The sequence below is a fragment of the Danio rerio genome, chromosome 21 (genome assembly GCF_052040795.2).
Source record: "Danio rerio strain M-AB ecotype USA chromosome 21, GRCz13ab, whole genome shotgun sequence".
Lineage (NCBI taxonomy): Eukaryota > Metazoa > Chordata > Actinopteri > Cypriniformes > Danionidae > Danio > Danio rerio.
The window spans coordinates 8980001-8992717 of NC_141041.1; the positions used below are offsets into that span (position 1 = coordinate 8980001).

At 37.4% G+C, this 12717-nt stretch overlaps 2 protein-coding genes across 8 annotated transcripts in view; one reads left to right on the forward strand and one right to left on the reverse strand.

Moving 5' to 3' along the window:
• The window catches only part of aggf1 (angiogenic factor with G-patch and FHA domains 1), a 28075-nt gene extending 27444 nt beyond the window's left edge, over positions 1 to 631 (reverse strand). For 2 of the 6 annotated variants that reach the window (XM_087299989.1, XM_087299992.1), the window contains exons 1-2: positions 557 to 631; positions 385 to 470 (exon numbers count right to left, since the gene is read on the reverse strand). In XM_087299989.1, the coding sequence (XP_087156115.1) occupies positions 385 to 386 (2 nt within the window). In that variant the 5' untranslated portion in view covers positions 387 to 470; positions 557 to 631. 6 annotated transcript variants of the gene reach the window in all.
• ap3b1a (adaptor related protein complex 3 subunit beta 1a) overlaps positions 1 to 12717 on the forward strand; it is a 762544-nt gene that overhangs the window by 488432 nt on the left and 261395 nt on the right. The window lies entirely within an intron of this gene.

Genomic DNA, 12717 nt, shown 5'->3' on the forward strand with positions numbered 1-12717 from the left:
TTAACAGGTCAGAATAAGTGTGTTAACACTTGTATTTAATGTGCTCTCTATGTAATTTATTAATTCTTGTAATTTAAATTTAATTTCATGCAGACATCAAAACATATTAATTTCACACTTACGGCAGTACTTATATTTTATAAAATGGTTTTCTAGCAATCACATAACAAAATTTAAGCACCAAAAACCTAAAAATGAATTATCTCAACCAATGTTTGACGTTTACCTTAAATATGCATATATGCAAATAATCCACCAGAACCAAACAAAAACAAAGCACACCCCTCTAAACAACAGCTATAACGAACTAAACAACACATCTAAACATAATATACAATAGGAATAGTTTAATAAATAGTTATATTATGCTATGTATTAGCAAACATTGGAGTTTTAAAGCACACTATCCTCACCGGTTTAAACCACCCGTTTTCCGTGCGCGTTCCCGGCTTCCCTGCGCGCGCATCAATCTGCAAATCAAAGATAAACAGCAAATGACCAGCGGGAATTCGACACATATTCGTGTAGAAGTTTGTGTGACCGTAAAGTGCGTTACAGGGAGCACCCGCGATGAACTTTAGTCCAGCTTCAATGGATGCCGCCATACTTTCACTTTGTGGCGTCACAACTCGCTTTAGCTGCGTCACTTCCGCTTTTTACCACAGAGGAGACAGCGCCTCTCGCGTAGAACACAGTCAAATACACTGTTGTTAAATTTCTGCTATCTATCTAGCAAACTATAGTCAAAATATGACTGTGTGATTAAATCTGAAAGCATTATCAACATAAACAATATACTTCAGATACATTTCATGATGTATTTGATGTAATATTTGATAAAGTTTATTATGTAATAATGTTTTATAATGTAATAACGTTTTAGAGTGTAGATTTTTGCCAATAATTAAATAAAATAACAAAAAATCTGACAAAATAATTATTGCATAATAATTAAATACAATACACATAATACATTATATAACATTATACCATTTGCAGGATTATAGTCTGTTATATACAATAAGGAATAAATGGTTTTTATCTAATTTTCTCATTTTGATGGTTATTTTGTCTTAAATTAAATCCTTTAACATCATCTGAAAAGCCAGAGTCAACCTGTTTTTACAATATTCTTCAATATTTAAGGTTAATTTGACCATTATTTTCAATGGGATTTTACTTTGCTGAATTATACTGTTCACATTTTATTCAGTTTTGCCTAAAAGTTTCATTTTAGGTCATGCTTTTATTGCCAAATTCTATTTGAATAATGCTGTAATATTATGGCTAATGTATGTATTACCCATAATTTAGACCTTTAAAAAAATGAATGTTTTAATAATATTTGCATCTGTCAGGAAGCTAAACTCTCTCCCTCCCCATGTACCTTTGGAGTGTGACACACGCACACACACACACACACACACACGCACACACACACACACACACACACACACACACACACACACAAACTCATACATCTGCATCGTGTCTCAGCATCTAAATATTGTTGCTTTTCTGTTGATGTGACTCCACCAATTGGAAGTCACTTTGGAGAACAGCATCTAAATAAATTCACATGTAATGGCATCAAACAAGTTGTGCATTGCAAATTTAGATTATAATTTTAAAATTATTTAAAATAATAATAATAATAATAATAACAATGTTCACCATCTGTTAAAAAACTTACAGGACACTTTCCAATTGTCCTTCTTTTACATCCCAAGATGCCTATATTCAAAGTTATTTTCATTAACTTAATAAAACATAAAAAGTTTTCAAAAAAGAAAGAAAGAATAAAAAGCGTGCTGGGTGGAAAAATGTCAATACATTTAAGTTGATAAACTAATTTCTCTTGATATGGATTCATCTAACGATGCACAAATTATTATGCCAATAAATGATTTGCTGCATCAGGCGTTTAAAAGCAAGAAACAGCAAGTTCCTGAAGGTGTTTTCTTAATATTCATTTTTTCAAAGAACCTCACAGTGAATTGTTCTTGAAACCATTTGTTTCTTAGTATTGAGACAGTTTTAACAATCTAAAGAAGAAGCTTTTGTGGAATGTGAAGTATCTTTTGGATCTGAAATGATCTTCAGGGATCCATCAACGCCAATAAACAACCTTCATTGTTATCAAAACTTCTTTATTTCAGAATATTCTGATGTTTTGCTGTCAAGACATTGTTTCCTCACATTTCATCTGTGTAACATTGGACTGCCAGCTACCTCATACTACCTCCCTGTATATTATTAAGATACTGTCATATTTACAAGCTTACAATTTACATGCTGCTCTGCATCTGCACAACTCTGGCTTGCACTCCTTGCCATGTGCCCTTAAGTGTATTTGCATTGTTTACAATTTGTACTAACCTCCCTGCTGAAAAATCCAGCTTACACCAGCCTAGGATGGTTGGCTGGTTTTATTTGGTCGACCAGCCTAATTTTGGAGGGGTTTTGGCCATTTCCATGCTGGTGTCCAGTCATTCCAGCCTGGTCTTAGCTGGTCAGGCTGGGAGATGACCAGCTACCAGCTTGACCAGCCTAGCCAGGCTGGGAGCCCAGCCAAAACCAGCTATGTCCAGCATAAACCAGCCTGGTCAAGTTGGTTTTAGCTGGTAATTTTCCAGCCTGAGCAGCTAAAACCAGTCTGGAAATGGCTGGAAACCAGCCTAGAAATGGCCAAAACCTCTCTAAAAACAGGCAGGTCGACCAGCTAAAACCAGCCAACCATCCTAGGCTGGTTTAAGCTGGAATTTTCAGCAGATTCCGATTCTCTGAATGTGCTGTTCATGTGGTTGAATTGACAATAAAGCTGACTGACTTTTAAGTCTAAAATGAGCGACATTTTATTTTGTGCACCAGGGGGCAGTACAGGAAAGAAAAGCTCCAATTCACCTTTAGTCACTGCAAAAGTAAAGAAAAGAGAGATTTGTCCATGTAATTTAATCTCCCTTAAAAGTTTTGAGTTCGGAAGTCAAACTGACATCTCACACAAAACCGAGCATATACGGCTAAATCAAATTAAAACAGTTTATTCAAACAAACACACGTGCCAGGCTGAAACAACGTGAAGAGGACCACAGGTGCGTTTAATGTGAAAGAAACAGACAGTAAATAAAAGAGTAACACCTTCAGGAAATCAAGACACTTCACAACACGCGTGGTTTTGTTGCCTCAAGCGTTTGGTAATTGACATTTGCATCAAGATCGTAAAAAGGCTTGCCGGAAGTAGCTGACGCGCTGATTAATGTTAAACAAAACAGTGAACGTTATGGAAATAAGATCGATGTGAGTGGGAAAACTTGATGTTCAAGAGCGGGATGTTCGTCATATGAATGTGGGGGGTTTATTTAATTACCGCAGAGTTGTGACTTTATCAATTTGACAGGTTGAGAACATGTCATCAAAGGGACACGCAGATGTGTGAGAGTCATGACCCATGATAATAACACTTACCATAAAGCCTGCAAACAGTAAACAACATATCCCGTATCGACACAGGTGGATAGATAGATAGATAGATAGATAGATAGATAGATAGATAGATAGATAGATAGATAGATAGATAGATAGATAGATAGATAGATAGATAGATAGATATTGGATTCGAGGCAGGTGATTGGCTGGGCCATTCTACAACTTAATTATTTTTTTCTCTGAATACATTTGAGAGTTTCCTTGGCTGTGCATTGGATCATTGTCTTTGCTGAAATGTCCACCTTGGTTTCATCTTCATCATCCTGCTAATGTAAATGTTTGACTGAAGCAGCTAATATTCATTTACAATGAGGAAGGGCAGAGGGTTGCTGAAGAACTGAGAGATTTCAGCTGCTGTCTGGGCTTTCGCTGCCTTTCTACACCTCGTTTTCTTCATGTGTTCAATACTTACTCCCTGTGTCATTTTATTTTAATACACATAACTTAATTTGTAAACTAATTAGATGTTTTCTTTTTATATGTGTATTTCTTTGGTTGTTATCAACGTCTGGGAAAAGCAGCCTTAAAAATGGGTTTTCTGAGAAAAATGATGACGTTCACTTATTGTCCCCGCTATAGATAGATAGATAGATAGATAGATAGGTAGGTAGATAGATAGATAGATAGATAGATAGATAGATAGATAGATAGATAGATAGATAGATAGATAGATAGATAGATAGATAGATAGATAGATAGATAGTTCATTCTAAATGTCCTCTATTGACTGGTCATTTGACTGGAGGCCATTTGAGTTTACTGAACTGAATTTCCATCCTAACATGAAGCAAATCTTTTCAAAGTTCGCAAATAAATAAATGAATCCCAAATGCACATCAAGTTGTTGGCTAATAGTAATATTGGTAACCTAACCAGAAGCAAACAAGGCAAGATCTCCCATTTTTTTTTGCATTAACTCTTTTCCCCACAAGTCCAAAACCACTTCAAGCAAACATAAAAAACATTTTTGCTTAATTATTTTGAAATTTGCTGTTTTCATCACTGGTTTCTTACGTGATATACTTCAAAATGTGCATTGAAAAAGGGTGATGGTCATGTTCAAGAGAGCAGTTTGATATGGTTTGAGCTTTGTGAGGGCTTTGCGGTGTGTTATCCTGCTGGAAGTAGCCATTACAAGAGGAGTTCAGTAGTCATAAAGAAAAGGAAATGGTCAGCATACAGGTATAAGAGGCTTAACATGTGTCAAGAATGTTACAGACCCCTTAACAGCCAGAACTGCTGCTAAAAAGCAGGATGATTTCATACACATGCAAAGTCTGACCATATACCATCTGAATACAGCAGAAACTCATTATAATCTTTTGCTGTCCAGTTTTGTTGAGTCTGTATGAATTGTAGTCTCAGGCTTTGTCTGAAATCGACAACTCAGTGTAATGTAATGTGATGTAATGTATCCCAAAGCGACAAAAATCGACAATCAGACATTGATTCTTTAGTAGTTTTGCTTCTTAATGGAGGTAAATGGCGGATTTTTCCGCAGAAAAAAAGAAATTTATAAAAATGTAGAACCATTTGACCTGTGAATCAGTTTTCTTTTTCAAATATTTCCCAAATTATGTTTAACAGGGGCGACACGGTGGCTCAGTAGTTAGCAATGTCACCTCACAGCAAGAAGGTCGCTGGTTTGAATCCTGGCTGGGGCAGTTGGCATTTCTGTGTGGAGTTTGGATGTTCTTTCCGTGGTCACGTGGGTTTCCTCCTGGTGCTCCGGTTTCCCTCACAGTTCAAAAACATGTGCTATAGGTGAATTGATTAAACTAAATCGGCCATAGTGTTTGAGTGTGCATGTAAGAGTGAATGGATGTTTCCCAGTACTGGGTTGCAGCTGGAAGGGCATCTGCTGCGCAAAACATATGCTGGATAAGTTGGTGGTTCATTCTGCTATGGCGACCCCTGATGAATAGGGACTAAGATGAAGGAATTGAACAATGACGATGATGATAAATTCATCCTTACATGTTGTTAATGCTAAAGTTTGATCATATACCACCTAAATACCGCTGCAGAAATTACAGCTTAAAGGAAACCTTTGGGAAACCATTGTCTTCTGTTGTCCAATTTTTTGAGCCTTGTAGTCTCAGGCTGGATCTGAAATCGACTTCTCGAGTAAAAACAGCCATTGACTTCCATAGTTCCTAGAATTTTTTGCTCCTATATGGATGTCAATAGCTGCATCTTCCAGCATTCTTCGGAGTATGTACTTTTGTGTTCAATATATATACTGTAGATACAGTTTACAAACTACCAAAAGTTTACATACACTGTATCAAAAGACACATAACCATTTTAAATAAGTCAGATGTTAATGTGACTAAACGTTTTCTCTTTTAGGTAAGTTATGATTATCAAATCTGTTTCTGTCATCCTTAATAGTAGAATAGTGAGAGAGATATTTTTGAGAAATTGTTATAACTTTTCTTGAAAGTCGAGTTTACATACAATAAGATTATTATGCCTCTGAAAAAGCTCAGATGATAATGTCAAAGTTTTGAAAGTTTCTGATTGGCTAATTGACAACATTTGAGTTAATTGGAGGCACAACTGTAGATTAGTGTTTAAGGAAAACCTCAAACACACTGCTCCTTGTGTGACAACATGGGAAAATCAACAAGCCAGAATCAACAAAAAAGCCAGATTACAATTAGCTAAAATACACTGGGAAAAAGACTAAATTTTGGAGACATGTCCTGTGGTCTGATGGAGCTAAAATTGAACTGTTTGGCCATAATGACCAGTGTTACATGTAAAGGACAAAGGAGGAAGCTTACAAGTCTAGGGATCACCATCCCAGTTGTGAAGAACTGTGAAGCGGCAGCATCATGTTGTGGGGCTGTTTTGCTGCAGGAGGGACTGATCCACTTCACAGCATAGATGGCATCATGAAGAAAGAACATTATGTAGAAATACTGAAGCAACATCTCAAGACATCAGCCAGGAAATTAAAACTTGGCCACAAATGGGTCTTCAAAACATACCATGACCCTAAGCATACTGCCAAATTAGTTAAAATGTGCTTTAAGGACAACAGAGTGAATGTGTTGGAGTGGCCATCACAAAGCCCTGATCTCAATCCTATAGAAAATTTGAGGGCAGAGTTGAAAAAGTTTGTCTGAGCAAGAAAGCCAACAAATCTGACCCAGTTACACCAATTCTGTCAGGAGGAATCGGCCAAAATTCCTGCAAACTATTGTGAGAAGCTTGTGGAAGGATACCCAAAACATTTGACCAAAGTTATAGAGTTTAAAAGCAACGCTAAAAAAATACCAAGGAAATGTATGTAAACTTTTTACTGTTTAGAAATTAATAAAAAATTCTCAAAAAAATAAAATTTCTCGCATTATTCTGGCATTTAGCAAATGTAAATCATTTAGGTAATCCTAACTGACCTAAAATAGTGAACACTTAGCATGATTTAGCATCAGACATTAAAAAAAAAAAAAAAAAAAAAAAAAAAAATATATATATATATATATATATATATATATATATATATATATATATATATATATATATATATATATAAAGAGAGTAAATAAATATTGAGAGGGTATGTAAATATATAAATATAAATTGAGTATAAGTGTGTGTATGAATGCGAGAGTGTATGGGTGTTTTCAAGTACTGGGTTGTGGCTGGAATGGCATCCGCTGCATAAAACATATGTTGGAATAGTTGGTGGTTCATTCTGCTGTGGTGACACCTGATAAACAAGAGACTTGCCAAAGGAAAATGAATGGATATATAGTACTGTACATCCTCTTTGAGAGTGAATGACTGCAACAGAAAGCTCTCTGCCCTGCTTACATGACCTGTTTCAAAGTCAACTCTGCCATTTGAGAACTACTACACAATGTAAAGACTCTTGCGTCATTGAGACAAAGGTCGAAAGGTCAAAGGAACGAACCCTGCAGGCATAGATTTCTAAGCATCAGATCAACTATAATTAGCCGTGTCAGATAAACCTCAGCTCTTTTTTTTTCAAACACGTTCGTTGTCAGATTGTGCTATCGAATAAACAATTACAAACAAGACTAACAGAAGCCACAGGGATAAACACAGACGACGAGATTGTTTCTTATTTTGATCTGATATGATCCGCCTCGCTCTGTTATTCCGCGCACCAAGAATTCAATCAGCGTTTGTTTGTGCATGGAATTGCTGTTTATTGTAGTGTCGTAAACGCAAAAGATTTCTGTTGTGCTCTCGGATTCGAAATGCAAATGCCCTTTGTGATGAGCTCAGCGCGTCAGGGCTGCTGCACCGCTTTATTGTGGATTAGACTGTGTGAGGAAGAGTGTGAATGGGGTTTTATGTATGTGCGCAGAGACAATATGTTTATTCTGCTCTGTCCTGGAGCCAAGCATATCATGCTTCTGTGAGCGTGTGTTTGAGTCTGTGTGTGTGTGTGTGTGTTTGAGTGTGTGTGTGTGTGTGTGGAAAAGTGTCTTACACACATGGGAAGGCTCGGCAGGAGTTGTTGTGCGTAACAGCAGCGTCATCCTGGTGAGGTTCAGCTCTCCAAAAATCACAAGGCGCAGAGATAATATCATACCAAAGCAGCTCATATCCCCCACTATCACAACTTGCATCAGTTTTTCCACAACCTCTGTAATATTTGTGGGAATACTGTAGCTATAGGTTTATAAAACCATGAAAATACATTTTTGTTATGGAAAAAAAAAGCTAACCAACATAAAATGTTTTCAAAAATGCTGTTAAAGTCCCTGCCAAATTAAAATGAAAGTTTTTCAGGTGTTAGTATCAACATGTTAGTCTTAAAGTTATCTTGTGAGCTCCAATACTGCTTCTTATTTGTCTTGTTTTTAATACAAATTTCCAAACATTCTTGAACCAAGAAGCATTTTTTTGGAAAAGTACAAAATATTAATTTGTTTTCAGAAATAATAAGTAAAAATCAGTGCGTTTTTCCTTAAAGCAAGCTAAATATTCTGCCAATGGTGAAATCAAATTAATTTAAATAAGATTCAAGAGTTCACCCTTAGCTGATGATTGATTATGGAGCGTGTTTGGCATGCTGTCCTGGGAGAGAGCCCTGAACTCGTGAGATCCCCAAGGCCGGGGCTCCCCCCGTTGCAGGGCGAGAGGGAAGTCCGAGTTCGTGTAGGTCTCGAGAACTGCCCTGCTTGATAAATGTTGGAAGTAGATTGTAGATTGTGTCTATGCTGTCAATTTAGATTTGTCAATTTACTTATAATACACGTTTTTGGTCTGTGGGAGGAAACCTGGAGAGCCCGGTGAAAACCCACGCAAACACGAGGAGAACATGCAAACTCCGCACAGAAACGCCGACCTGGCCAGGTAGTGCCCAAGCCAGTGACATTCTTGCTGTGTGGCCGTGGTGCTAACCACTAGGCCTCCGTGCTGCCTTGACAGGGAAATGGGAGGAGTAGGGGTGGAAGAGGGTATTCTTCAAGACAAAGATGGCTGAAGTAAGATACTCTGGTTATTTATAGTGGTTAAGGAGTCGTCTGATTGGTAAATCAGTATTAGCTAAAGTGGAACAGGTGCTATCAATCATAAGCACATGCTCCTCTCGAAATTAGTTTAAAAATAGACTTCACTTATTGTACATACAAAGCTCCAGGTTCCGACAAAATGTTCCTAAAGTATTCTGACCAACCAAATGCTCTAGCATTTGACACGTCCCGCCTCTTTTAAGATGCTATTTGCTTAAGATAAAATGTTTTTAATTCATTCTGTAACTGATCATAAATGTTAAAAGACAAAAACACAACCAAATGATTGAAGAATCTAACTAAGGATCTGAGAATCCTTGTAGCAAACTCATGGTCGTGTCGTTTCAAGAAAGCAACCATTCATTTGCGTTGTGTCTCATTTGTTTTAATTCATTGATTTTTTCATTTAATTATTTTATTTAAACATATGATCATTAGTCATTTACATAATATTTTTTATACAATTTTATTGCTCATTATTTGGCGACGCGGTGGTGCATGAGGTAGTGCTGTCGCCTCACAGCAAGAAGATCGCAGGTTCGAGCCTCGGCTGGGTCAGTTGGCGTTTTTGTGTCGAGTTTGCATGTTCTCCCTGCATTTGCGTGTGTTTCCTCCGGGTGCTCCGGTTTCCCCCACAGTCCAAAGACATGCAGTAAGGGTGAATTGGGTGAGCTAAATTGTCCGTAGTGTATGAGTGTGAATGAGTGTGTGTGGATGTTTCCCAGAGATGGGTTGCGGCTGGAAGGGCATCCGCTGCACAAAAAATATGCTGGATAAGTTGGCGGGTCATTCTGCTGTGCCTTAGGGGACTAAGCCGAAAATTAAATGAATGAATGATCATTAGTTAATGACTTAATTATTATTTATTATTATGTTTTATATTTTATTATTAATATTTCCCTATAATTATTGCTTCATTATTATTTCCATTTTTCCATATTGTTATAATTTTATGACTGTTGATTCAAGCGAAACTTGTTTTTATGAGTAAGAGAATGTCTCCATTTGAAGGTCTGTATTGTCTCTGTACAATGTTGTGAAGCAGTAATTTCCCATTGTTATTACTTGCGTTATAATAACACTTGTTTGATTTATCGTGGTCAGAATCAGATGAAGATTATTCAATAAGCTCTGCTCTTTCTTTATCATCATTACTTCATCTCCTGCTTCTGCTCTTCTCTGATTTTCTGTCAACACCTTTATTGATAGGAGACTGTTAATTCTGCTGAAGACTGGTTAACAGGTTTGGTTGTCCATATACCTGCAGAAACTGACATTTTCTGACATGATCTGGCGTTCGGGGCTGGATCGTATTTATCTGGCATGAAGATGGTGATCTAACGTGACTAACCTTTGAAAATGGAAAACAAATTTAAAATACTTATAAATATTATAACAGCATGTCGAGATCTATTATCAGGAGGACACCTCGTGAGTTAAATTAAAATACGTTTTGCAAATAAAACTATATTCATGATGAAGCATCTCATCGCTCGGTTTTAATGTCTTGCTGCAAAAATCACTTCAATACTTCAATTAGTATTTTATACCGGTGGGTAAATAATAATAAAAATGTAATAAATAACTCTACAGTTTCTCAGGCAGGTGCAACACTGTTATTGCAGTCAGATGAAGTCATTACATGGCTTTATTGATCCCGTAGGTGACATGAGTATTGACAACTACATCAATACTGCTTGGTATATATAATAAATGGCTGAGAAGTATTGGAGACTTATTCTTTCCCCCTGCTTGTAAGATTATTGATTAATTGAAACATCTGAGATATTAAAAAGACATCTTTATCTTTGTAAACTGTGGATAAGTTCATCTGTTTTGCTGAATGTCTTTCATTCATCCATTTTCTTTTCGGCTTAGTCCCTTTATTAATCTGGGTTCACCACAGTGACAAACTCCAAGCAGAAACGCCAACTGTCACAGTCGAGGCTCGAACCAGTGACCTTCTTGCTGTAAGGCAAAATGAATGCTCATCCATTCATTCATTTTCTTGTCGGCTTAGTCCCTTTCCTAATACGGGGTTGCCACAGCAGAATGAACCACCATCTTATCGAGCAAGTTTTTACACAGCGGATGCCCTTCCAGCTGCAACCTATCTCTGGGAAACATCCACACACACACTCATACACTACGGACAATTTAGCCTACCCAATTCACCTGTACTGCATGTCTTTGGACTGTGGGGGAAACCAGAGCACCCGGAGGAAACCCACTCGAATGCAGGGAGAACATGCAAACTCATTAAAAACTCTTAAAAATCATTTAAATAACTTTTCTTTCCTCTTTCCTTTTCTGATTGGTGTTTATTCATGATCCATCGTTCACTTTTACATGAGATCCAATTGCACAAAATCAAGCCCCAACCTACATTTTGTTCTCATTCCAGAAGCTGTTATTTGCCCTGATGTACATCACAATAGTGAAGAAAAGACTATCATAACTATTTTTTTTATGTTAGGTCAAATGTATTACAGTTTACAGTGTGTTTTCACTTGCAGTTCGGGTTCTCTTTGTTCATTTAGTTCAGACAAAAAAATGGATGGATGGACGATTGATGGGTGGATGGATAAAACAAATGACATGATAAAATGGTGGATGAATGGATGGATGGACAGATAAATGGGCGGACTGGTAGGTAGACGGATGGATGGATAGATAGATGGGCAGATGGACGAACGAGTATGTAGATGGATGGATGGATGGATGCATGGATGGATGCACAGAAAGATAAATAGATGGATGCATAAATACACAGACGGATGGACGGACAGGCATAGATGGATGGATGGATGGATTCAATTCAATTCAGCTTTATTTGTATTGCGCTTTTACAATGTAGATTGTGTCAAAGCAGCTTCACATAAATGGTCATAGTAACTGGAACAGTGTAGTTCAGTTTTTATTGTTTAAGTTCAGTTCAGTTTAGCTCAGTTCAGTGTGATTTAATCATTACTGAGAGTTCAAACACTGAAGAGCAAATTCATCGATGCGTAGCTCAACCAATCCTGAACCATGCGAGCCAGTGGCGACAGCGGAGAGGGAAAAAAAAAACTTCACCTGATGGGAGTGAAAAAAAAAAACCTTGAGAGAACCAGACTCAGTTGGGCACGACCATTTTAATTTCTCCGCTGGCCAAAAGTGTTGTGCAGAGCTTCAGTCGCCGTGGTGGAGGCTGGATAGACAGACAGACAGACAGACTGGTAGCTGGATGGATGGATGGATGGATGGATGGATTGATGGATGGATGGACAGACAGACAAACGAGTAGGTAGATGGATGGATGGATGGATGGATGGATGGATCGATGGATGCATAGATAGACGGAAAGATGGACAAATGGGTAGGTGGATGTATGGACAGAGGGATGGATGGATAGATGCATAGATAGATGAATGTACAGATAGATAAATAGATGGACGCATGGATGGATGGATTCACAGACAGACAGATAGATAGATAGATAGATAGATAGATAGATAGATAGATAGATAGATAGATAGATAGATAGATAGATAGATAGATAGATAGATAGATATCAGACAGATAGATGGATGGATGGATGGATAGATAGATAGATGGATGGATGGATGGATGGATGGATGGATGGATGGATGGATGGATGGATGGATGGATGGATGGATGGATGGATGGATGGATGGATGGATGGATGGATAGATAGATAGATAGATAGATAGATAGATAGATAGATAGATAG